This window comes from Bufo bufo, chromosome 2, assembly GCF_905171765.1.
Source record: "Bufo bufo chromosome 2, aBufBuf1.1, whole genome shotgun sequence".
Lineage (NCBI taxonomy): Eukaryota > Metazoa > Chordata > Amphibia > Anura > Bufonidae > Bufo > Bufo bufo.
This window is the reverse complement of record NC_053390.1, coordinates 722425233-722438735: the sequence shown is the minus strand read 5'-3', so window position 1 is coordinate 722438735 and position 13503 is coordinate 722425233. Positions and strand designations below refer to the sequence as shown.

General features: G+C 40.1%; 1 protein-coding gene across 3 annotated transcripts in view; it reads right to left on the bottom strand.

Moving 5' to 3' along the window:
• The window catches only part of DLC1 (DLC1 Rho GTPase activating protein), a 590258-nt gene that overhangs the window by 443340 nt on the left and 133415 nt on the right, over positions 1-13503 (bottom strand). For all 3 annotated transcript variants that reach the window (XR_005776381.1, XM_040418808.1, XM_040418809.1), the window contains exon 3: positions 9257-9412. Coding sequence is in view for 2 of the 3 variants with exons in the window: in XM_040418808.1 (XP_040274742.1) it covers positions 9257-9412 (156 nt within the window). In the remaining variant the exon portion in view is untranslated. The remainder of the gene's footprint in view (positions 1-9256; positions 9413-13503) is intronic.

The window sequence follows — 13503 nt, the reverse complement described above, 5'->3', positions numbered from 1 at the left end:
ATGGGGCCCCACTAACTCCGTCCACTGGCCCATCCCACCACCTGCCCTGGCTTCTCCCCTGCCATACCCCCAGCAGTTGCAGCCGTGTAGACATTAGGAGCTACTTTCACACTTGCGTTTCTATTTTCCGGTATTGAGATCCGTCATAGGGTCTCAATACCGGGAAAAAAAACGCTTTTGATTGTCCCCATTCATTGTCTGAGGGCACTGTCCACTATAAGCAGCACACAGGGGGTGCTATGGTGGTGCTGGCATAATAGTATACCAGTGCCACCATAGCCCCCCTTGCCTTATGAACTGTCAGAACCTCCTAATGCATACCTCAGCTGCTGTAGAACATATAAAGCTTCGTTCACATCTGTGTTGGGGCCTCATTCATGGATCAGGTCATAAATGCTGGACACAATTTTATAGCCTGGAAGATGGAAACCTGACAGATCTCATCATAGTCAGCGGGATCCGTCAGGTGTTGTCGTCCATGAAGTGCCAGATCCGGAACTGCAGTGATTTTCGTTGTTGTGCTCCTATGACGGCAGAACAGCGACCGTCACCAGCACAGAAGTGAACAAGTAATACACACCTCAGCTGCTGCAGAACATTATAATAGTGACAAGGGAACTACAAGTCTCATCATCACCAGATTATTATTGGAAATTAGGGAGCAACACCGGGAGAGGTGAAAGTAGAGAGAACTACAATTTCCAGCATGTCCAGGCTGTTATGATCAGATACAAGTAGATATTACACAGAGTATAAGGCCGGGTTCATATCACCGTTTAGTTTTCAGTTCTTCTGATCCGTCAGATAAACAGAAAAATAAAGAAAAAAAAAATGATCCTGTATTTCAAGCATCAGTTCTGCACATTTGGCATCCGTTTATGCCATTTCTGTCGGAGATCCGTTATTTTAGACAGAAAAAAGTCCTGCATGCAAAACGGAAAACTAAACTGTGATGAGAATCCAGCCTAAGAAAAGAGAACTACAACTCTCAGCATGTCCAGATTATAGGACATCATCTAGTTGTACCAGGTAAGAGCTTTAAAAAGAAATAACTATAACCCCCAGTATGGCCAGACTTATTATGGGTCATCAGTATACATTCCAAAGAGGTGGTATAAGAGGAGAGAACTACAACTCCCAGCATTACCAGCCTGTACTAGGGCATACGTTTAAATTACATTGAGAAACATATAATACGACAAAACTACAACTCCCAGCTTTTCTAGGATGTTATGTTATCCCAGAACACCACTAACCTCGCCTTCAGGCACCACACAGAAGCTCCGCCCCCTCACAGGGATATGCCACAGGTCTTTCACCAGTCCTCTGCACTGGTCACATGATGATGACATCACCAAAGGTCCTTTAGACTTCTGCTGCTCTGCTATTCATTGGCTTCCTGCACTGGTCACATGGTTGATGACATCACCAAAGATCCTTCGCCACCTCTTACTTTCTCAGGTAGCCATACAAGTGTAATTAGTGGGCGGGGCCTATCCTCCACTGCGGGCCCCCTTCCCCCAGGGGCCCCATAGCAGCTGCGTGGTCTGCCTCTATTGGAGGTACGCCACTGCCTGAGACCATTCATGTGTGGGGTTGCTTCTCATCCAAGGGAGTGGGCTCACTCACAATTTTGCCCAAAAACACAGCCATGAATAAAGAATGGTACCAAAACACCCTCCAACAGCAACTTCTTTCAACAATCCAACAACAGTTTGGTGAAGAACAATGCATTTTCCAGCACGATGGAGCACCGTGCCATAAGGCAAAAGTGATAACTAAGTGGCTCGGGGACCAAAACGTTTACATTTTGGGTCCCCAGATCTTAATCCCATTGAGAACTTGTGGTCAATCCTCAAGAGGCGGGTGGACAAACAAAAACCCACTAATTCTGACAAACTCCAAGAAGTGATTATGAAAGAATGGGTTGCTATCAGTCAGGAATTGGCCCAGAAGTTGATTGAGAGCATGCCCAGTCGAATTGCAGAGGTCCTGAAAAAGAAGGGCCAACACTGCAAATACTGACTCTTTGCATAAATGTCATGTAATTGTCGATAAAAGCCTTTGAAACGTATGAAGTGCGTGTAATTATATTTCACTACATCACAGAAACAACTGAAACAAAGATCTAAAAGCAGTTTAGCAGCAAACTTTGTGAAAACTCATATTTGTGTCATTCTCAAAACTTTTGGCCACGACTGTATGCACGGCGTAGAACAACTGCATCAATCCTCGCTAAATGCAGTGATAATATATTTATATAATGGCACCAAAGATTGAGAAAGACTCTAAGGAGTCCAAAGGTTGCGATGTTTGGTGCCGTGCTATAAATAATTTACCGCAGCATTTAGTGAGGAGTGCTCTGCTATTTCTCTACGCTTTAGGGCTCGTTCACACAAACGTTTTTTGCGTTCCGTATAAGGTCCATATACGGAACCATTCATTTCATTGTTTCCGCAAAAAAAATGGAATGTACTCCGTATGCATTCCGTTTCCGTATTTCCGTTTTTCCGTTCCGTTCAAAGATAGAACATGTCCTATTATTGCTCGCAAATCACGTTCCGTGGCTCCATTGAAGTCAATGGGTTCTCAAATGTACTCCGTATCTCTTCCGTATCCGTTCCGTTTTTGTGGAACCATCTATTGAAAATGTTATGCCCAGCCCAATTTTTTCTATGTAATTACTGTATACTGTATATGCCATACGGAAAAACGGAGCTGAAAAACGGAACGGAACCACTACTGAAACAAAAAACGGATCAGTTAAAAACGCCCATCAAAACACTGAAAAAGCCATATGGTCGTGTGAACGAGACCTTACTTTGTGGGATCCTGGAGTCAGGATTCAACAACATTTGACCCTTTAGAAAAAATTGGCCTATATCTATTTACGGTTGAAGAAATACTGCTGTGCTGCTGACTGGTTTGCTATATGTGTGTATGATATAATAGTGAAAAAGTAAAAAGAAATAAAAAATGCAGTACGCTCACCGTATGGATAAGAGGTATGGTCACCACACTTGCAAACAGTGCAGGAATGGAACAACACACCTGGCTCAGGCACAGGCACACATCTAGGTGTCCACTAGGGTCATTTACATGTAATCTAACTACACCATCGGAAACGTAAGCGACTCTAGTGGACGTCTGGAATATTTTAAAAATTGATTAATAAAGATAATGGATTTTGGAGTGCAGGAGATTTTCCCATTTCTACAAAATTGCATGATATAATATTACTATGTGTGTGTGTGTGTGTGTGTGTGGTATAGTGGTACCACATTTATGTGCAGTATGTCGGTACAATTCATATGTGTGGTATAGTGGTACCACATTTATGTGCAGTATGTCGGTACAATTTATATGTGTGGTATAGTGGTACTTGACTATTTATTTACTTATTGTGGGCAATATCTATTCACTATATCTAGGCATCTGAATTGCGAGGGACCCACAGTTGACATTAATCGTCTCCTGGACCAGAGTTGTGTGTATACATTTACAGGATAACATATACATTAGTATGTTTAAATTCTTTTATCCTGCTTTTCTATAGTACATATTTATTATTTAGTGTCATATATTTCCAGATATAAGTTAGATTTACTAAAAAGGTTTTTAGAACCCTGTTTTTAATATACGTGTTTTACCTTTGTTTCATCAAATAAAGGACACTAATTTAATGTATTCCTGGTTATACAGTATAATAACATATATGGATTACATGGACAGTGGAAGTCCACATAATCAGGATAAAGACTAGCCACTAATAATCTGCTATTAAGAGGCCATTATATTGAGAGCTAGCCATTATCCTATTATCCTTTCTTATTTGACTCTATCCCATAGACACACAATTAGGTGTATGAGGCCTTAGTCATATAATAGTAGCTGGTATTACCCAAAATGAAGTAGCTGGTGTTACACAATAGCATCCATGCAATGTGTCTTAGGCCTCTTTCACACTTGCGTTGTTGGGATCCGGCATGCACTTCCGTTGCCGGAGGTGCCTGCCGGATCCGTAACAACGCAAGTGTACTGAAAGCATTTGAAGACGGAACCGTCTTCCAAATGCGTTCAGTGTTACTATGGCACCCAGGACGCTATTAAAGTCCTGGTTGCCATAGTAGGAGCGGGGAGCGGGGGAGCGGTATACTTACAGTCCGTGCGGCTCCCGGGGCGCTCCAGAATGACGTCAGAGCGCCCCATGCGCATGGATGACGTGATCCATGTGATCACGTGATCCATGCGCTTGGGGCGCCCTGACGTCACTCTGGAGCGCCCGGGGAGCCGCACGGACGGTAAGTATGCTGCTCCCCTGCTCCCCGCTACACTTACCATGGCTGTCAGGACTTTAGCGTCCCGGCAGCCATGGTAACTATTCAGAAAAAGCTAAACGTCGGGTCCGGCAATGCGCCGAAACGACGTTTAGCTTAAGGCCGGATCCGGATCAATGCCTTTCAATGGGCATTGATCCCGGATCCGGCCTTGCGGCAAGTCTTCAGGATTTTTGGCCGGAGCAAAAAGCGCAGCATGCTGCGGTATTTTCTCCGGCCAAAAAACGTTCCGTACCGGAACTGAAGACATCCTGATGCATCCTGAACGGATTACTCTCCATTCAGAATGCATTAGGATAATCCTGATCAGGATTCTTCCGGCATAGAGTCCCGACAACGGAACTCTATGCCGGAAGACAATAACGCAAGTGTGAAAGAGCCCTTACAGGCAGATGGAAATCTATCATTACATTTGGGATTGGACTGGCCTATCAGAGTTACAAGAAGATCTTCCACTGGGCTCCATGATGGGCTCCAGCAGAAGACAACTCCATGGGCCAAATTATCCTAACTCTGCACTGCATAAAGGGTTACAGTGTTAAATTTTGCCCGAACACTGTAAATACGGAGTTTAAGTACTCAGGTGACAGTAGTTAGTTGGTGGCTGCTCCACCCGCTTGCTCTAGAGGGGTTTGCTGCTTCAGTTAATAGTGTGTGAGATGGTGAAAATGCAGCTCTGACATTGCAGCAGGAACAGTCGGCTTATGGGACAAGAGGGGACAGAACAGGTGACAGCCTCTGAGGGAAGGAGAACTGAACCCAATAGAAGGTAAAGCAGCCATTGTACATGGAACAGGTGTGTGAAGATTACTATATATCTGTACACACTGCATCTATTAAACCTCGTACCTCACATATCAGTACACTGCTGTATATACTATAAATCTGTGCACACTGTATCTATTATCCCTTGTATCTCATATATCAGTACACTGCTGTATATACTATAAATCTGTACACACTGCATCTATTATACCTCGTATCTCACATGTCAGTACACTGCTGTATATACTATAAATCTGTGCACACTGCATCTATTATCCCTTGTATCTCATATATCAGTACACTGCTGTATATACTATATATCTGAACACACTACATCTATAACACCTCGTACCTCACATATCAGTACACTGCTGTATATACTACATACCTGTACACACTGCATCTATTATACCTCGTATCTCACATGTCAGTACACTGCTGTATATACTATATATCTGTACACACTGCATCTATTATACCTCGTACCTCACATATCAGTACACTTCTGGATATACTATAAATATGTACACACTGTATCTATTATCCCTTGTATCTCATATATCAGTACATTGCTGTATATACTATATATCTGAACACACTGCATCTATAACACCTCGTACCTCACATATCAGTACACTGCTGTATATACTATATATCTGTACACACTGCATCTATTATACCTCGTATCTCACATATCAGTACACTGCTGTATATACTATATATCTGTACACACTGCATCTATTATACCTTGTACCTCACATATCAGTACACTGCTGTATATACTATGAATCTGTACCCACTACATCTATTATACCTTGTACCTCACATATCAGTACACTGCTGTATATACTATATATCTGAACACACTGCATCTATTATACCTCGTATCTCACATATCAGTACACTGCTGTATATACTATATTCCTGTTCACCCTGTATCTTATTATACCTGGTATCTCACATATCAGTACACTGCTGTATATACTATATATCTGTACACACTGTATCTTATTATACCTGGTATCTCACATATCAGTACACTGCTGTATATACTATATATCTGTACACACTACATCTATTACTCCTCGAACCTCACATATCAGAACACTGCTGTATATACTATATATCTGTACATACTGCATCTATTATACCTTGTCCCTCACATATCAGTACACTGCTGTATATTCTATATATCTGTACACACTGCATCTATTATACCTCGTACCTCATATATCAGTACACTGCTGAATATTCTATATATCTGTACACACTACATCTATTACTCCTCATACCTCACATGTCAATACACTGCTGTATATATTATATATCTGTACAAACTGCATCTATTATACCCCGTACCTCACATATCAGTACACTGCTGTATATACTATATATCTGTACACACTGCATCTATTATACCTCGTACCTCACATATCAGTACACTGCTGTATATACTATATACCTGTACACACTGCATCTATTATACCCCGTACCTCACTTATCAGTACACTGCTGTATATACTATATATCTGTACACACTGCATCTATTATACCTCGTACCTGACGTGTATATATAAATATCAGCTCTTTTGGAAAATGAAAGGAGAGATCTGGTTGGTTTACTTTACACGATTTTGATAAATGACCAGCAATATATGCACAAATCCTAAGGTCTATTAACTGAAAATCCATGTTCACAGTTTGAGAATTTTGATTTACTTCAATAAATCTAATGTAAATTGCATGTTTATAGTTTATTTCGGAATATGAATCTAGCATCTTATTACTTGTAAATGAAGGGACATATCATTATTTTCATCAATAGAATAGGAACAGATAAGTAATACTGCAGAGCGTGGATATAAATTAAGAGCATCATGTAAGTATAATAGCTGGATTATAGTGACCTCTAGAGGCTCCCCTGTGATGTAACAAGTATGCTAAACCAAAGCATTAACTGGCCATAGACTCAATAACCCAACTGAACTAGTGTTCTGCTATTCTTTACTATACGGTTGCTGTAGTTGGGTCTTTTTTCACAGATATTCGTAGTTGGGTCTTTTTTCACTAGGAGCAAAGTTTCAGTTTGCTGTCTCTTTTCTTATGTAATAACTGATTTAAATCAATTTATATTTAAATAAAATTTTGAAAGTCTCTGTGAATACTTTGTTTTGCTTATTTTAATTATGTTAAAAAAATAAATAAATAAACAACATCCCTGTTCAAGTAAAAGGGCCTACGCTGCACTACCGGACACAGCCACATGGGCAGAGATGGCACTGTGTTTGTTAAAATTTGAATGGTCGATGGCTTTCCTGCAAGTCCAACTGCCCTTTCTTTCTTCAGACCTGAGCCAGTCAGACATTGATAACACTGCCTAATGAAACAAATACCCTTAATAGAGTATAACTTCCAGGTGAAGTCACACAATTACACGCCCATATCCGCATTTCAGCCCCCAAACAACTGCTCTGCAAGATATGGATACCTTGCTTGTGCATTTTCCATCAGTATACATGACCATACTCATCCGCAATATGGATAAGAATAGGAAGTGTTCTATATTTTACGGAACGGCCACAGAGATCAGCAAAAAATATGGATTTGTGCATGGCCCAATAGAAATTAATGGGTCAGTGTGAATACACATGAAGGAAAAATATGGTCATGTCTAGGAATTATGTAGTGAAGCTAAGTTCCCTATCAGTTTGTCTTTGGAGTATGGGAGGAAACCAAAGTACCCGGAAGAAACCCAGGCAAATTCGGGGAGAACATACAAACTCCATGCAGATGTTGCCCTTGGTCGGATTCGAACCTAGGACCCCAACGCTGCAAGTGCTAACCACTGAGCCACCTTGTCTCCCATCTACCATGTACCATTTTAGTGCTGATGTCTTCTTATGTGGCTAAAGGGCTTTGGGGACCTCTCAGGTGCCTAGACTGAGGTGCGACTGCTACCATTCTATATCTACCCCTATGAACTTGTGGTAACCAATAACGTTTCACGTCTGAGAGATCAGTGGTGTCTAGGTTCTCATGTGCTTATTACCCGCTGGATATTGCTGTCAGAAGTGATTTCATTGATTTGCCCTGATGTTATACCAACTGCTGCCAAACTTACATCTCAAATAATGATTATGTGCACAAATCCCTCCCGACACCTAGCAAATGTCAAACCAAACCTTGATTTTAGCTAAACAGGATGAAGGCAAGAAGAAATTCTGGATTCAAACAGATGGAGAAAATTCGGGATGGTAAATAATCATCTAAATGATCCTTCATCATGAGAAGTGTCAGCATCTGCTGAAACAGAAATGTTTGATGGGAGATAAATCTCTAGTCCCGTAATCTGGTACTGGAAACAAAAAGATTTTCCGTTTATTTGTAGTGTGGTGGTGATGGCATTAGGCAATGTCAGTGGAAAGATGCCAAAATTATGAGAAGTAACAGATCACATGGTTGACATGGTGTAAAATCATTGATGTATAGCAGGCCTTTAATTTAATCTGCTGGATGAGCCTACTGGAAAAGACAATGGAGTCTGGCAAGTAGAATGAATATATAATATAAAGTAATATTGGATACATTTGCCACAGGAAATTTCTAAAATAAATTAAATTATGGTTTTTCCAAGGATAGTTGGGCTTGCATGTAGTTAATTTTAGAGTGACCCTTGTACTTTGTGGCTATGAGCTCCAGTCATTCAGCAAAGAAGCAATATGTGATGGCCCTTTAAAGAGGACCTGTGTCCTCTCCTGACATGTTTGGTTTAGTAATTACTTGCATACCCCATGCAATAACAATTCTGGGGCATCTATTCTTATGACTCTATGTTCTGCCATTCCATTAAAATGCCTGCTAGAAGTTTTAAAAGAATTGCTAGCAGTTTGCAATGAAGGCCCAGCTGGATTATACCAGTCACGGACGTTTCCCTGAAAAGAGTGACACCATCCAATCAGTGCTGACATTGTCAGACCTTGCAGAGACACGCTCCCCCTGGAAAAACCTAGATGAACCTTCATTGCAAACTGCAATAGAGTCATGAGAATAGAGGCTCCAGAGTTGGGAAAATAAAAGTAGTCACTAAAAATACCTGTCAGGAGAGGTGGCAGGTCCTCTTTAAGACCATAAGTGACTTAACATTACAAACAAACCTGTGTGGATTGGCGATATCTCTGACTGAAACCCTCTTTCCGAGACAGTGATGGAGAGCTAAGTGCATTGTCTATGTCTTGGTCCAGCTGATCCAGTTTCATTATTAGCAGCACCATAGAATCCAGTCTTGAAGGATCTCTGCCTTGTCTACATTTCTACAATAAGAAATACAATGTTACAATGATGGTTTCCCCATACACTAGAATAATAAAGTGTTACTCGACAAATATGACAAATGTACAAATATGAAAAATGTATTATTCTTAGCATTAAGTTGTGTTCTCCAGAATCTGTACAAACAACACAATTTTCAACCTTGCCCATCTCAGCATTTAAGGGTATTCCAACTTTTTAAAAACTTTTTTTTTTCATTTTAACCTCAGTCTGTTGTGGAAAAAAATGCACCTGCTTCGTGCTGCACCTTCTGTCTTACTGACTCCTCCACTGGTCTTCTGGATTGACAGGGCCATCTTTGCCACTGCAGCCAATGACTGGCTTCAGCAGTGACATGTTCCTAAGCTGCACATCAATACTAGTCACGTGCATGTGATGCCATCCATCCGGAAGTTTACAGACGGGGACTGAAAGACCATTGAAGGGAGCCAAGGAGCCATAACAAACTGGTGGGGAGCAGGTAAGTATGTTTTTTTTCCCACAGGTACAGCAGGCTGGGGTTGAAATTTAAAAATGTACAAAAAAAGCTGGGCAACCCCTTTAATATTAAAAAAAGGATTTCTTACTTCTTGTGCTCATAGGTGCAGGAAGTAGAGATCTCATTACTGATGAGAGATTTTATGGTAATACTAAGTATACATCCACCCGTGATGGACTGACGGAGGAAAATTTCCACAAAAAATCTCCAAAAAGTCTCAGAGAAATTCTGCAGTGGCAAATCTGCAGTTTCTTACTTTCTCATTCAATTCAATAGGGAAAATCTGTAACAAATTTTGACATGCTGCAGATTTAAAAATTCGAATTGCCGGTCAACTTCTGAGTGGAAAGTTTCTGCGGCACAAGGAGGAAATTTGTTTGCTACTAGTGTATTCCACTGCAGATTTTCCATGCACAAATTCCGAAACTGAGGATCCGTAGCATTTGTGATACGTGTAGGGTTACCCTAAACAGGTGTTCTGAGCTTATATTAGATCCATGCATATGTCGCCCTCTGGTGCCTCCATGCAGTACTGTATTACATTGATATCACTTCTAGGGGCGAATATCTTCATAATATGGCACCCTATGGAGCATGGCATGTTTTTTTTATTAATGTCTATGTGAATCTGGAGTAAAAAAAGACCTGTTTATGCTGGCATATGAAATCCAAGACCCATGGAGATACAGTATAGACCCATAGACTGCTATAGATACCATATATCACAACATGCCCTAAGCACAAAACAAAATCCACTTTAACATCATTAACATTTCCACTGGCCGCCAGTTCTCCAGTTTGAGGATCCCGACAAACAGTTTCCCATCTCATCTTTTTGGCCACTTTCAGTATAACAGAAGAAGAGTAGGATACTGGGGTTAACTGCACTGACACCTGCATTTTTAGATTGTGGGCAGAGGTGTTCTTTAAGGGATATTGATACAGTATCTGCTAGGAATAAACATCTAATTGATTAAGAAGGTCAAAATATTTGCTTCATAGTAACATGAACCCAAGAAACCACTAAGAAAATATCAAAGTTTTTCAAGTTCTCATTCAAAGAGACAAGGAGAGAAAGAAAACAGAAAACAGACCAGCAGTATTTTTCCCATGGATCTGGACACCTGCAAGGAATCATAACATAAGATAATTTCATGAAGCATCTGAATTCATTATCTCTTCCCGTGGAGCTGGCCAAGTCCTAGCCTTGATATACACACAATTCTTCTAGCTAATGACTCATACAACTAACATTTTTTCTCAACCTTACTCGGGATACGGACAGAATATTTATAGTGCGTATAAATTTCTATAAGCACATTCTGAGAACATGAAGAATTAAGACACTGGACCTTATTTCTAGTAAATTGCATTCACTTTTTATGTGGATACTATAAATATTGTTGAATTTTTTTTTTTTTTTTGTGGAGACATAACTAATGGCTGCCCAGAAGAGGGAGTCACCGCGAAAATACAGTTTCTTGTATAATGCAGACCAATATATTGCATTATCTTTCTAGTAGACCGGACAACCCACTTAAAGCAAACCTGTCAGACTTTAAATTCTGTTCAGTCTGCATTCAGCATGGTATGGAGCAGAAAGAACTGAACAGATTGATATGTATGTAATAGAATAAAAAGATAGTAGGGCACACCTTCACTCAGTTGCACATGGAGAGTTGGAAATATAATATATTTATTCAAGTAATACAGTGCTTATTTAAAATACATACTCTATAATGCACATAAAATTATTTCTTATAGACAATAAAAAACATAATAAACATAATACGGTTTGATACTGAGGTTTCCCTATAATTAATCAAAGCTTTGAGTCTATATAAATAATATTATCCCTCCGGTGGGTTGACCAACCCAGCTGATGTCCCGGTCAGCGGTATTTGAGTAGTATAGAACAGTCACTTGTATTAACTGAGTAATAATCGCTTTATACATTCAATATAATGCCATTAAATATCGCTGCCTGCTAATATAGTAAGTCGGTGCTTCTTTACTCACTGCTTTAGTTGAGTTGTACCGGTTTTAATTGCATCACTCGTGGCGTCCCACGTGCAATGGAGTTGTTGCGGGCAGTGATCTGGTTCCAATCTGTTTTCCAAACGACTTGTCGGAGGCTTGTATATGAGATTTGGGATCCTCTGTAATCGTCTATAGGTGTGCCGCACTAGTGGTTACTCGATGTGATTCCTGCGCAGATAGTTGATTTCACGCAAGGCCGAGTCTCACTAGAAAATGTACGTTTTTCGGCTTTTCCTTTACGAATTTATTTACCGATCCCTCTCCTCTTGTTTGGCTTAAAGCGCTTCAGTCCTCCGGTCCCGTACTTTGTTTCATGGGGCTGCTGATCACCATACGCGTTTCGGAGTGAACTAAGACTCCTTCCTCAGTGGCTGATTTTTCCCATGAAAATGGTCGGTTTTTATACACCTGACCAGGTGTGGTCTGAGTTAATTAGATTAGATTGTGTTGAAAAAGTGACATAGATTCCTTGGAATTTCACAGTGATATAGAGGGACATACTGTCTTAAGAATTTATAAACCAAAGTATTTTAACCGTAAATTTATATATATTCTCAAATCTAAAACAATATATTAAATCATCGTATAGATATATATTTATTAATAATCTTTTTTAATAATCTTTTTCTAAAATACATCAATTTTGCAATAAATAGGATAAAATAAAATACAATACAATAAAATTTAATGAAATAAAACAACAAAAGGCGGCATAATTCAAGATTATCATTATGAATATACAGCAGACTATTGTATTTCATTATGTGGATATTTATATTTGATAATTCCAATCCCAATTATTCGGATCAGCAGCCCCATGAAACAAAGTACGGGACCGGAGGTAAATAAATTTGTAAAGGAAAAGCCAAAAAACTGGCATTTTCTAGTGAGACCGGGCCTTGCGTGAAATCAACTATCTGGGCAGGAATCACATCGAGTAAACCACTAGTACGGCACACCTATAGACGATTACCGAGGATCCCAAATCTCATATACAAGCCTCCGACAAGTCGTTTGGAAAACAGATTGGAACCAGATCACTGCCCGCAACAACTCCATTGCATGTGGGACGCCACGAGTGATGCAATTAAAACCGGTACAACTCAACTAAAACAGTGAGTAAAGAAGTACTAACTTACTATATTAGCAGGCAGCGATATTTAATGGCATTATATTGAATGTATAAAGCGATTATTACTCAGTTAACACAAGTGACTATACCGAGGATTTTATTTGAGCACCAGACTGATCTATACTACTCAAATACTGCTGACCGGGAGATCAGCTGGGTTGGTCAACCCACCGGAGGAATAATATTATTTATATACACTCACCTAAAGAATTATTAGGAACATCTGTTCTATTTCTCATTAATGCAATTATCTAATCAACCAATCACATCGCAGTTGCTTCAATGCTTTTAGGGGGGTGGTCCTGGTCAAGACAATCTCCTGAACTCCAAACTGAATGTCAGAATGGGAAAGAAAGGTGATTTAAGCAATTTTGAGCGTGGCATGATTGTTGGTGCCAGACGGGCCGGTCTGAGTAGTTCAC